The 15,033-nt window shown below is 37.5% G+C and overlaps 1 protein-coding gene across 1 annotated transcript; it reads left to right on the top strand.

Annotated features, from left to right (window-relative positions):
• Positions 1–4,946: 4,946 nt before the first annotated feature.
• LOC115897462 (olfactory receptor 4K2-like) lies at positions 4,947–5,889 on the top strand. The gene is given in 2 exon segments (XM_030930087.1): positions 4,947–5,320; positions 5,322–5,889. Coding segments are annotated over 2 exon segments (942 nt in total).
• The last annotated feature ends 9,144 nt before the right edge of the window (positions 5,890–15,033 follow it).

The following is a 15,033-nucleotide window of genomic DNA, read 5'->3' as shown; positions in this document are numbered from 1 at the left end:
AACATCACTAATCATTATAGAAATGCAAATCAAAACCACAATGAGATATGATTTTCCCCTAGTCATAATGATTATTACTAAAAACAAAAACAAAACAAAACAAAATATAACAGATTGAAGAGGGAACTCTTCTACACTGTTGGTGGGAATGTAAACCAGTACAGTGACTGCAGAAAACATTATAGAGATTTCTCACAAAACTAAAAATAGAATTACCATTGGATCCAGCAATTTTACCACTGGGTATTTACTCAAAGGGGAAAAAAAATCAATATATCAAGGGGATACCTGAACTTTTCACATGTTTATTGCAGTACTATTCACAATGCAAATATATGAAACCAACCTAAGTGAGGTTTTGAACTTATGATAGTAAAAACTCAGGGTTTGTGAAGTTGGTGAGGGATTTTGCAAAGCTCTTCAAACAGCATGCAGAGCTGTTGATGAGTGAGGATGGCAAGGTGGACAGCTCAGCAGCCAGGGATGTGCTGGTGGGCAGGGGCAGTGGCATGATGTGCAGGTGTTCCCAAAAATGTTTGGGGTACTCAGTTCCCAAGTGGTGCTTGGAAAAGGTGATGAAGCTCTGAAATAATTTCCAAGCGTGATCTATTATCATGCCAGTCACATACAAAATACAGAATATTTCATGATGATATCCTGCAATAAAAATCATGAAAAAATAGACCAAAAAACAAAACAAAACAACAAAAATTGTGCTGAATATACACCATGAAATATTATTCAGCCATAAAAAAGAATGAAATAATATCATTTGCAGCAACGTGGATAAAACTGGTGTGAAATAAACCAGGCACAAAATGATAAATATCCCATGTTCTCACTTACATGCAGGAATTAAAATTTTGATCATGTGGAGGTAGAGAGTGGAAAAATAGATAACAGACACTGGGAAGAGTGAGTGGAAAGGGCAGGGGAAAGTATAAAGAGAAGTGCATTAAAGCATAAGATAGGAGGAATAAATTCAATGTTTGATAGCAGAGGAGGAGAACTATACTTTAAAAAGTATTGTACTGGAGTGACGAACACCCTAAATATCCTGACTTAATCACTATGCATTACATACATGTAACAAAATTTCATACGTGTCCCATAAATTTGTATGAATAAAAAATTGTTTTAGTTAAAAGAGAAAAACGAACAAAATGAAATAATATTTCTAATTATTGACTACTTTAATCTGATTTGCCTTCAGACAAATTTTGAAAATTATTTTGTGAACTCAAAAATATCTCATGGTTTATCGAATTTTGTTTTATAGGAGGGAAAATGTATGTGTTGAAAAATGTTGTGTTTTTCTCTGATACCACAATAAGTATTTAAATTTACTTGTCAACTTTTTTCTTTTTTAGAATAGTATAGCTTTTGTCATTTATAAACAACACATTTCTGTTTAAGATTATTTCTATTTACTTTATATAGTCTATCATTCAACTGAATAGGTTCTTTTTGGCTACATTTTCACGTATTATATTTTAATATAATACATATTTAATATAACGTTAAATATATTTAACAATTAAATATATTTAAATAAGTTAAATATATTTAATTGTTGAATAATTTATAAGAAGGTTATTGAATTTATTTGCTCATTTTGAAATCTGCCCTTGTACTGAATGATCTGGGTTCACTTTTTCAAATTCTACTTTATAAATGATCTAATTTTATAATTATAAAATTATAATTAAAAATTAGCCCAGCTAATTTTTTAATTTTTAGTAGAGATGGGATTTCACTATATTGGCCAGGCTGGTCTTGAACTCCTGACCTCATGATCCACCCACCTCGGCCTCTCAAAGTGCTGGGATTATAGGCATGAGCCACCGCACCTGGCCAAAATAATTTTTCAATATTGACAAAACAATTTAAATATGTGCAAATAAATGGAGATGTAACCAGATTTTCTTCCACATGGGAAACATGAGGTCATCTAAAGGAAAAATATTGCAGAAGGTAACATTTATTTGTATTTTTATTTTTGAGATAGAGTCTCCCAGGTTGGAGTGAGTGCTATGATCTCGGCTCACTGCAATCTCCATCTCCTGGGTTCAAGCAATTCTCCTGCCTCAGCCTCCCGAGTAGCTGGGATTACAAGTGCCCATCAACACACATGGCTAATTTTTGTATTTTTAGTAGAGACGGGGTTTCACATTGTTGGCCAGGCATCGGGATCTCCCAAAGTGCTGGGATTACAGCCATGAGCCATTGCACCCGGCCATGAAGGTAATATTTAAAATTTTGATATTTAGTGTTCAATCACAGAATGAGTTAAGAATGGAATAATAAGGTAAATTGAAATTAACAAAGTACAATTCATTTCCAGTACATTTGCTTCTGCACAGCACCAATTAAAAAAAAATTAAAAAATTTTTAAATGAATCAGATTTTTTTCCCATTATTATTTTTCCACTTCTAACTGGACACTGAAAGTTGCTGCAACAGAACAATTGCTATAATCCTTCTCCTCTAAAGTCAGAATATGTAGTCAATGTAAAATTTCTGATAGTTATCCAAAAAAGAAGCCAAAATTGTTTTGGAACATTTGTTTTAGTTTTTACTACAAATCAGGTAAGACTTTTTCTTTTTCTTTTGAGTCGGAGTCTCACTCTGTCGCCCAGGCTGGAGTGCAGCGCCCGGATCTCAGCTCCCTGCAAGCTCCGCCTCCCAGGTTTACGCCATTCTCCTGCCTCAGCCTCCCGAGTAGCTGGGACTACAGGCGCCCGCCACCTTTCCGGCTAGTTTTTTGTATTTTTTAGTAGAGACGGGTTTCATCGTGTTAGCCAGGATGGTCTCAATCTCCTGACCTCGTGATCCGCCCATCTTGGCCTCCCAAAGTGCTGGGATTACAGGCTTTAGGTAAGACTTCTTCTTTAGACTAGAAACCATGCCACTACTTTTAACTAAAAACAACCAGCTAATATCTGCAAATTTAATCAGCCAATCAGTTATTTCAGAAAAAAGGCGGCACATAATCATAAAACTTATTTTTTCACTGAATTGATACATTGGCACTGTCAGACAGTTAAATCTATATGTGTATTTATCTACAATCTAAAATTTCAATAGTCAGTAGTCTCAGGCTTTCATAATACAAGATTTTCTTTTTTATTATTTATTTTCAAGAAGTTTTGGAAGGATCATTGGGAATAAATTAATGCAAGAGAATGAAGAAAATAAAAGTAAAATATTTCTTCTTTTTTTTTTGAGACAGGTTCTCACTTAGTGCTCATGCTGGAGTGCAGTGGCATGTTCTTGGCTCACTGGAGCCTCTGCCTCCACCTCCCAGGTTCAAAGGATTCGCCTGCCTTAACCACCCGAGACGCTGGGATTACAGGTGTGTGCCACTATGTTTGACAAATTCTTGTATTTTTAGTAGAGACAGGGTTTCGCTATGGTGCCCAGGCTGGTCTCAAACTCCTGAGCTCAAGCCATCCGCCTGCCTCAACCTCCCAAAGTGCTAGCATTACAGGCATGAGCCACTGTGCCTGGCCATTTATTGATTCTTTTTCCGTTTGTTCATTTTTCGAATTCATAACAATGATTTTATTCTTTTCTAAGCATATTAATATTGACTATAACTTAAATATGAGTATGTTGATATTTTTAAATTTTTGACATTGGTTCACCATGTTTCACTGACATAATGATATCTTTCTCAGTGTACCTTGAAAACTTTTATTGAAGAAGGAATGAAATATTGCATTTTCAAAGATGGATAAGTTATAATACAGGATTAGACAAAACTGCATTATCTATTACAATTAAATTATCATCAAAACTAGATAAATATCCAAATGTGTAAAGTGAAATATTCAAATGTGTAATATAACGAGGGAATTCATATAGTTTTACATGTGGAAAAAGCAATTTAAAGAAAGATGATTTAGATGCATATAGACTTACAAATGCCTGATCTAACACTACATTTTTTTACTTAATTAATTTCAGTCTCATCAAATTTTCCAGTAACCTGGACAACTTTCCAGTTACCCAGCTACAATTTCTCTAGTCAAAGGCTTAAATTTCATTAGGTGGCTGGCAAAGTAAACCCTACCTGGTCACAAAATTAGCTTTCATTTACTAGGACTAAGTTTCATTTGCTTTGTACCACACTTTTGACTCTTTGGTAAAGACATTGATATTCCATAGGAAATAAAATTTCTAGAAGTTGGGAAGCACTGTAAATGAAAACATTAATTTTGAAAAAATTCTGAGTTCTTAATGTATCTGTTTTGTTTGTTTTTCTAGTTTAAAATATAGCTTTGGGTAGAATGAAGAGAATTAAAGGAAGGAGATTCTCTTTTTAAAACATGTTTTTATGAAATAATAAATTACCCAAAGTGGAGAATAACTTTTGCAGGTTACAAGTATGCCTTTTGGTTATCAGTTGTCTTATGGAATTAAGTAATTAAAATTAAATAATTTATCACCCTCATAAGATATTAAATGGATCTTCTGAAATCATTATAGTAAAGTCTTAGTTAAGTCTACTGTTTAACAATAGTTGATTCAAAATATTCACATTTTTGTGTATAAGAGAAACCTTTGAGAATTCAACACTCATTTTATTTTTGGTTTTATTTATATGTCTTATTCAGTAGAGCACACAAATGTAGTGTAATCTGCCTTAATAAATGTGTATTATGTAATTCATTAAGTGGTATTCAGATAGGTACATAATTTTGTGTGCTTGTGATGACTACAGCTCAACGTGTACTGATGCTGGTCAAAACCAAGAGGTTAAACTTTTCAGATTATATCTGGTAGCAATTGTTAAGTGGTTCCCCCCAAAAATCTTCACCCTGAGGATTTTTAGTTGGATTCTAGGTAATCAATCTTTTAGCGAATGATAAGTTAATATGTGGTTGTAGAAATGTCACATTTTCAAACTCTGTAATTTTGTCTGCAGCCGAGTCTGCAGATGAATGGAGGGGTTCAACTATTCCAGAGTATCTGAATTCGTATTACTTGGACTTACTGATTCACCTGAACTCCAGATATTCTTCTTTGTGGTGTTTTCTGTCTTCTATTTAATGACCATGTTGAGCAACTGCCTGATTTTGCTCACTGTCTTATCCACCTCACACCTTCACTCTCCCATGTACTTCCTGCTCAGCAACCTGTCTCTCACTGACATGTGCCTGTCCTCCTTTGCCACACCAAAGATGATTATGGACTTTTTTGCTCAGCGTAAGACCATCTCGTTTGAAGGCTGCATTTCTCAGATCTTTTTTTTGCACCTCTTCACTGGGACTGAGATTGTGCTGCTGATCTCCATGTCTTTTGACAGGTATATTGTCATGTAAACCTCTCCATTATTCAACAATTATGAGCCGAAGAGTGTGTATTGAGCTTGTGCTAGTTTCTTGGACAGTGGGCTTTCTGCATACAATGAGCCAATTAGCTTTTACCCTCTATTTGCCCTTCTGTGGTCCCAATGTTGTAGATAGTTTTTTCTGTGATCTTCCTTTGGTCATCCAGCTAGCTTGTATAGATATTTATGTTCTTGGGATCTTCATGATTTCAACCAGTGGTGTCATTGCTCTTATAAGTGTTCTGCTTTTGCTCGCCTCCTACATCATTGTTCTTATTACTGTCAGGGACTACTCGTCCACAGGATCCGCCAAGGCTCTTTCTACTTGTACAGCACATTTTATTGTTGTGTTAATGTTCTTTGGACCCTGTATTTTCATTTATGTGTGGCCTTCCACTAACTTCCTGATAGACAAAATTCTCTCTGTTTTCTATACCATCTTCACTCCCTTTCTGAATCCACTTATCTATACTTTGAGAAACCAGGAAGTAAAGACAGCAATGAAGAAGAAAATGAATACCCAATATTTCAGTCTTGGGAAAACTGCTCCATGATACTACATGCAATGAATAGAGATCTCCTTTGTGAGATATATTAACACTTATGTTCTTAGAGCAATCAAAAAATTAAAGTTAGAAGTTATCTTTCAAATGATTTAGTTTAAATTTATGAAAAGAAGTCAGGGATAAGAAATGTGTGACATCTTGATGAAAAGTTAGCACAGTGTTTACAAGCCTTTTGAGTTATGGGTCTACTTGATAATCTGGTGAAATGTAAAGGTTATCTTCATAGAAAAATGAACATATCGTCAAAATTGTGAATATAAATTCAGGACTTCATAGACCTCTGGATCCTACAAACATACCTCAGATTAAGACAACTTAGAGAAGCATGAGATAAAATATGATTCTCCTGTTTTCTAATCCAGAACATTCCTATTCTCACAGCCTTGTGGTACTCTGATGGTGTTTAGATTAATTTAGAAATATAATTAGCAGTGTAGGACAAAACAGGTTTTTAAAAAAATAACACTGGGAATAGTTTTATGGGAAAATTTATACTATGAAGAGATTCTTTTAGGTAATGTTCAACAATCTCGATTTAAGGGGTTCAGTTGTTTGAGTTCTGTGTCAATTTTGAAAATAAGAGAACAGTTCAAAGAATCAAATTTAGGAATACAGTTTCTTAACAGGTGTTTGCACTATCACACTTCATAATTAATATAGCAAATAATCAAATAATAATTTGTAAAGTGTAAATCATAGCAAACTACTCAAATCTGACTGGCTTTCAAAACCTGGCTGAAGATTATAGATATGATGAATTTATTTACAATATTTGGGAAAAATATTAACTATTAAATTAATGATAACTTTTTCATTTCCAAAATAAAATTTTGCAGCATATTATTAGTCTTAGAAGAAACTTTCTGTCTAATGTTCAACATAATATAACCTTTGGAAAGAAAGGAAAAAAGAATTTAAGAAATACATAGCATGATTCTCCCTAATTTGGTATATTATTGATCATGTTAAATAGATTTTTTTTTATTACAAGAGAGTCTTTGAAATCAGTCAGCCAGTCCAATTTTCTAACAGCTGAAGTACTGAAGGTCCAGAGAATTCATAGAACTGGTTGAAGGCTGAATCACTGTAAGGGGCAAAGACATTTCTCTAGACACACATGGCCCCTGGAATTAAATCTTGAGTCTGTCATTTCCTAGTTGTATTATCCTTGGGGATTCACTTTACCTCTATCCCTTTTTCATCTCTAAAAAGACTGTAAAAGGTAAATTAAATATTTGTCATGACTTTTTTAATGGAAAGTATACAGAATGGTTTCTAAAAATGTCATTTCTATTTCCCTATGACTTCTACACAAAATACATCTTATATTAAAGTAGTATGCCTTTGAAGAATAACTTCTTTCAAAAAAAGTCACTAGCAGGTTAAATTAGATATTCTAGTTTTAGGATGTCTTTAAGACTGCAACTTGTTAAAGACATATGACGGAAAAACTAATAGAACATTTTCCAGTTTTTCATTAGTAATATGGTTGGGTGGGGTGACAAAACTAGGTTAGATTGCTTGGTATCTTGATATACTGATAAAAATGTGTCTACTTAAAACAACTGACGTATATAAAAAGAGTTCTGGAAGCAATCTGTTATCATAGATTTGAACAGCGAGTAGCATGAGCAAAACACAAGACTTTGCCTTGCAAAGAAAGAAATGGCGGGGGCAGAGCAAGATGGCCGAATAGGAACAGCTCCAGTCTCCAACTCCCAGCACGAGCGACACAGAACACCAGTGATTTCTGCATTTTCAACTGAGGTACTGGGGTATCTCACTAGGGAGTGCCGGACAACCGGTGCTGGTCAGCTGCTGCAGCCCGACCAGCGAGAGCTGAAGCAGGGCGAGGCATCGCCTCATCTGGGAAGCGCAAGGGGGAAGGGAATCCCTTTTCCTAGCCAGGGGAACTGAGACACACAACACCTGGAAAATCGGGTAACTCCCACCCCAATACTACGCTTTAAGCAAACGGGCACACCAGGAGATTATATCCCACACCTGGCCGGGAGGGTCCTACTCCCACGGAGCCTCCCTCATTGCTAGCACAGCAGTCTACGATCTAACCACAAGGCAGCAGCGAGGCTGGGGGAGGGGCGCCCACCATTGCTGAGGCTTAAGTAGGTAAACAAAGCCACTGGGAAGCTCCAACTGGGTGGAGCTCACAGCAGCTCAAGGAAACCTGCCTGTCTCTGTAGACTCCACCTCTGGGGACAGGGCACAGCTAAACAACAACAAGAAAAAAAGCAGCAGAAACCTCTGCAGATGCAAACGACTCTGTCTGACAGCTTTGAAGAGAGCAGTGGATCTCCCAACACGGAGGTTGAGATCTGAGAAGGGACAGACTGCCTGCTCAAGTGGGTCCCTGACCCCTGAGTAGTCTAACTGGGAGACATCCCCCACTAAGTGCAGTCTGACACCTCACACCTCACAGGGAGGAGTACACCCCTGAGAGGAAGCTTCCAAAGAAAGAATCAGACAGGTACACTCACTGTTCAGCAATATTCTATCTTCTGCAACCTCTGCTGCTGATACCCAGGCAAACAGGGTCTGGAGTGGACCTCAAGCAATCTCCAACAGACCTACAGCTGAGGGGCCTGACTGTTAGAAGGAAAACTATCAAACAGGAAGGACACCTATACCAAAACCCCACCAGTACGTCACCATCATCAAGGACCAGAGGCAGATAAAACCACAAAGATGGGAAAAAGGCAGGGCAGAAAAGCTGGAAATTCAAAAAATAAGACTACATCTCTCCCTGCAAAGGAATGCAGCTCATCGCCAGCAACGGATCAAAGCTGGTCAGAGAATGACTTTGACAAGATGAGAGAAGAAGGCTTCAGTCCATCAAACTTCTCAGAGCTAAAGGAGGAATTACGTACCCAGCACAAAGAACCTAAAAATCTTGAAAAAAGAGTGGAAGAATTGATAGCTAGAATAATTAATGCAGAGAAGGTCATAAACGAAATGACAGAGATGAAAACCATGACACGAGAAATACGTGACAAATGCACAAGCTTCAGTAACCGACTCGATCAACTGGAAGAAAGAGTATCAGCGATTGAGGATCAAATGAATGAAATGAAGCGAGAAGAGAAACCAAAAGAAAAAAGAAGAAAAAGAAATGAACAAAGCCTGCAAGCAGTATGGGATTATGTAAAAAGACCAAATCTACGTCCAATTGGGGTGCCTGAAAGTGAGGGGGAAAATGGAACCAAGTTGGAAAACACTCTTCAGGATATCATCCAGGAGAACTTCCCCAACCTAGTAGGGCAGGACAACATTCAAATTCAGGAAATACAGAGAACGCCACAAAGATACTCCTCCAGAAGAGCAACTCCAAGACACATAATTGCCAGATTCACCACAGTTGAAATGAAAGAAAAAATCTTAAGGGCAGCCAGAGAGAAAGGTCGGGTTACCCACAAAGGGAAGCCCATCAGACTAACAGCAGATCTCTCGGCAGAAACTCTACAAGCCAGAAGAGAGTGGGGGCCAATATTCAACGCTCTTAAAGAAAAGAATTTTCAACCCAGAATTTCATATCCAGCCAAACTAAGCTTCATAAGTGAAGGAGAAATAAAATCCTTTACAGATAAGCAAATGCTTAGAGAGTTTGTCACCACCAGGCCTGCCTTACAAGAGGCCCTGAAGGAAGCCCTAAACATGGAAAGGAACAACCGGTACCAGCCATTGCAAAAACAGGCCAAAATGTAAAGACCATCGAGGCTAGGAAGAAACTGCATCAACTAACGAGCAAAATAACCAGTTAATATCATAATGGCAGGATCAAGTTCACACATAACAATATTAACCTTAAATGTAAATGGACTAAATGCTCCAATTAAAAGACACAGACTGGCAAACTGGATAAAGAGTCAAGACCCATCAGTCTGCTGTATTCAGGAGACCCATCTCACATGCAGAGACATACATAGGCTCAAAATAAAGGGATGGAGAAAGATCTACCAAGCAAATGGAGAACAAAAAAAAGCAGGGGTTGCAATCCTAGTCTCTGATAAAACAGACTCTAAACCATCAAAGATCAAAAGAGACAAAGAAGGCCATTACATAATGGTGAAGGGATCAATTCAACAGGAAGAGCTAACTATCCTAAATATATATGCACCCAATACAGAAGCACCCAGATTCATAAAGCAAGTCCATAGAGACTTACAAAGAGACTAGACTCCCATACAATAATAATGGGAGACTTCAACACTCCACTGTCAACATTAGACAGATCAACGAGACAGAAAGTTAACAAGGATATCCAGGAATTGAACTCATTTCTGCAGCCAGCAGACCTAATAGACATCTATAGAACTCTCCACCCCAAATCAACAGAATATACATTCTTCTCAGCACCACATCACACTTATTCCAAAATTGACCACATAATTGGAAGTAAAGCACTCCTCAGCAAATGTAAAAGAACAGAAATTATAACAAACTGTCTCTCAGACCACAGTGCAATCAAACTAGAACTCAGGACTAAGAAACTCAATCAAAACCGCTCAACTACATGGAAACTGAACAACTCCTGAATGACTACTGGGTACATAACGAAATGAAGGCAGAAATAAAGATGTTCTTTGAAACCAATGAGAACAAAGATACAACATACCAGAATCTCTGGGACACATTTAAAGCAGTGTGTAGAGGGAAATTTATAGCACTAAATGGCCACAAGAGAAAGCTGGAAAGATCTAAAATTGACACTCTAACATCACAATTGAAAGAACTAGAGAGGCAAGAGCAAACACATTCAAAGAGCTTTTGCACAGCAAAAGAAACTACCATCAGAGTGAATAGGCAACCTACAGAATGGGAGAAAATTTTTGCAACCTACTCATCTGACAAAGGGCTAATATCCAGAATCTACAAAGAACTCAAACAAATATACGAGAAAAAAACAAACAACCCCATCAAAAAGTGGGGAAAGGATATGAACAGACATTTCTCAAAAGAAGATATTCATACAGCCAACAGACACATGAAAAAATGCTCATCGTCACTCGCCATCAGAGAAATGCAAATCAAAACCACAATGAGATACCATCTCACACCAGTTAGAATGGCAATCATTAAGAAGTCAGGAAACAACAGGTGTTGGAGAGGATGTGGAGAAGTAGGAACACTTTTACACTGTTGGTGGGATTGTAAACTAGTTCAACCATTATGGAAAACAGTATGGCAATTCCTCAAGGATCTAGAACTAGATGTACCATATGACCCAGCCATCCCACTACTGGGTATATACCCAAAGGATTATAAATTATTCTACTACAAAGACACATGCACACGTATGTTTATTGCGGCACTATTCACAATAGCAAAGACTTGGAATCAACCCAAATGTCCATCTGTGACAGACTGGATTAAGAAAATGTGGCACATATACACCATGGAATACTATGCAGCCATAAAAAAGGATGAGTTTGCGTCCTTTGTAGGGACATGGATGCAGCTGGAAACCATCATTCTTAGCAAACTATCACAAGAAGAGAAAACCAAACACCGCATGTTCTCACTCATAGGTGGGAACTGAACAATGAGATCACTTGGACTCGGGAAGGGGAACATCACGCGCTGGGGCCTATCATGGGGAGGGGGGAGGGGGGAGGAGGGAGGGATTGCATTGGGGAGTTATACATGATATAAATGATGAATTGATGGGTGCTGACGAGTTGATGGGTGCAGCACACCAACACGGCATAAGTATACATATGTAACAAACCTGCACGTAATGCACATGTACCCTAGAACTTAAAGTATAATAAAAAGAAAAAAAAAAAAATCAATGAATCCAGGAGTTGGTTTTTTGAAAAGATCAACAAAATTGATAGACTGCTAGCAAGACTAATAAAGAAGAAAAGAGAGAGGAATCAAATAGATGCAATAAAAAATGATAAAGGGGATATCACCACCGACCCCACAGAAATACAAACTACCATCAGAGAATACTATAAACACCTCTACGCAAATCAACTAGAAAATCTAGAAGAAATGGATAATTTCCTGGACACTTACACTCTTCCAAGGCTAAACCAGGAAGAAGTTGAATCCCTGAATAGACCAATAGCAGGCTCTGAAATTGAGGCAACAATTAATAGCCTACCCACCAAAAAAAGTCCAGGACCAGATGGATTCACAGCTGAATTCTACCAGAGGTACAAGGAGGAGCTGCTACCATTCCTTCTGAAACTATTCCAATCAATAGAAAAAGAGGGAATCCTCCCTAACTCATTTTATGAGGCCAACATCATCCTGATACCAAAGCCTGGAAGAGACACAACAAAAAAAGAGAATTTTAGACCAATATCCCTGATGAACATCGATGCAAAAATCCTCAATAAAATACTGGCAAACCGGATTCAGCAGCACATCAAAAAGCTTATCCACCATGATCAAGTGGGCTTCATCCCTGGGATGCAAGGCTGGTTCAACATTCGCAAATCAATAAACATCATCCAGCATATAAACAGAACCAAAGTCAAGAACCACATGATTATCTCAATAGATGCAGAAAAGGCTTTTGACAAAATTCAACAGCCCTTCATGCTAAAAACGCTCAATAAATTCGGTATTGATGGAATGTACCTCAAAATAATAAGAGCTATTTATGACAAACCCACAGCTAATATCATACTGAATGGGCAAAAACTGGAAAAATTCCCTTTGAAAACTGGTACAAGACAGGGATGCCCTCTCTCCCCACTCCTATTCAACATAGTGTTGGAAGTCCTGGCTAGGGCAATCAGGCAAGAGAAAGAAATCAAGGGTATTCAGTTAGGAAAAGAAGAAGTCAAATTGTCCCTGTTTGCAGATGACATGATTGTATATTTAGAAAACCCCATCGTCTCAGCCCAAAATCTCCTTAAGCTGATAAGCAACTTCAGCAAAGTCTCAGGATACAAAATTAATGTGCAAAAATCACAAGCATTCTTATACACCAGTAACAGACAAGCAGAGAGCCAAGTCAGGAATGAACTTCCATTCACAATTGCTTCAAAGAGAATAAAATACCTAGGAATCCAACTGACAAGGGATGTAAAGGACCTCTTCAAGGAGAACTACAAACCACTGCTCAGTGAAATCAAAGAGGACACAAACAAATGGAAGAACATACCATGCTCATGGATAGGAAGAATCAATATCGTGAAAATGGCCATACTGCCCAAGGTTATTTATAGATTCAATGCCATCCCCATCAAGCTACCAATGAGTTTCTTCACAGAAGTGGAAAAAACTGCTTTAAAGTTCATATGGAACCAAAAAAGAGCCCGCATTGCCAAGACAATCCTAAGTCAAAAGGACAAAGCTGGAGGCGTCACGCTACCTGACTTCAAACTATACTACAAGGCTACAGTAACCAAGACAGCATGGTACTGGTACCAAAACAGAGATATAGACCAATGGAACAGAACAGAGTCCTCAGAAATAATACCACACATCTACAGACATCTGATCTTTGACAAACCTGAGAGAAACAAGAAATGGGGAAAGGATTCCCTATTCAATAAATGGTGCTGGGAAAATTGGCTAGCCATAAGTAGAAAGCTGAAACTGGATCCTTTCCTTACTCCTTATACGAAGATTAATTCAAGATGGATTAGAGACTTAAATGTTAGACCTAATACCATAAAAACCCTAGAAGAAAATCTAGGTAGTACCATTCAGGACATAGGCATGGGCAAGGACTTCATGTCTAAAACACCAAAAGCAACAGCAGCAAAAGCCAAAATTGACAAATGGGATCTAATTAAACTAAAGAGCTTCTGCACAGCAAAAGAAACTACCATCAGAGTGAACAGGCAACCTACAGAATGGGAGAAAATTTTTGCAACCTACTCATCTGACAAAGGGCTAATATCCAGAATCTACAAAGAACTCAAACAAATATACAAGAAAAAAACAAACAACCCCATCCAAAAGTGGGGAAAGGATATGAACAGACATTTCTCAAAAGAAGACATTCATACAGCCAACAGACACATGAAAAAATGCTCATCATCACTCGCCATCAGAGAAATGCAAATCAAAACCACAATGAGATACCATCTCACACCAGTTAGAATGGCAATCATTAAGAAGTCAGGAAACAACAGGTGTTGGAGAGGATGTGGAGAAATAGGAACACTTTTACACTGTTGGTGGGATTGTAAACTAGTTCAACCATTATGGAAAACAGTATGGCAATTCCTCAAGGATCTAGAACTAGATGTACCATATGACCCAGCCATCCCACTACTGGGTATCTACCCAAAGAATTATAAATTATTCTACTACAAAGACACATGCACACGTATGTTTCTTGCGACACTATTCACAATAGCAAAGACTTGGAATCAACCCAAATGTCCATCTGTGACAGACTGGATTAAGAAAATGTGGCACATATACACCATGGAATACTATGCAGCCATAAAAAAGGATGAGTTTGCGTCCTTTGTAGGGACATGGATGCAGCTGGAAACCATCATTCTTAGCAAACTATCACAAGAAGAGAAAACCAAACACCGCATGTTCTCACTCATAGGTGGGAACTGAACAATGAGATCACTTGGACTCAGGAAGGGGAACATCACACACCGGGGCCTATCATGGGCAGGGGGAGGGGGGAGGGATTGCATTGGGGAGTTATACATGATATAAATGATGAATTGATGGGTGCTGACAAGTTGATGGGTGCAGCACACCAACATGGCACAAATATATATATGTAACAAACCTGCACGTTATGCACATGTACCCTAGAACTTAAAGTAATATAAAAAATAAAAAAAGAAAAAAATATCTTGAGACAAATGAAAATGGACATGACATACAAACAGGTATGGGATGCAGCAAAAGTAGTTTTAAGGGAGAAATGTATAGTAATAAATGTTTACAAAAATAAAAGAGGAAAGGCCTCAAATTAACAACCTAACATTATAGCTCAATGAACTAAAAAAAGAACAAAGTGGAAAGTTAGTAGAAAAAAAGGAAATAACAAAGATTAGAAAAGAAATCAATGAAATTGAGACTAGAGAAACAGTAGAAAAGATCATGAAACTAAGATTAATTTTTGGAAATATAAATGAAATCAACAATACTTGATCTACACTGAGAAAAAAATAAAATAGG

This window comes from Rhinopithecus roxellana, chromosome 5, assembly GCF_007565055.1.
Source record: "Rhinopithecus roxellana isolate Shanxi Qingling chromosome 5, ASM756505v1, whole genome shotgun sequence".
NCBI classification, from domain to species: domain Eukaryota; kingdom Metazoa; phylum Chordata; class Mammalia; order Primates; family Cercopithecidae; genus Rhinopithecus; species Rhinopithecus roxellana.
Note: the sequence above shows the minus strand (reverse complement) of the source record. Positions and strands in the feature narration are given on the sequence as shown.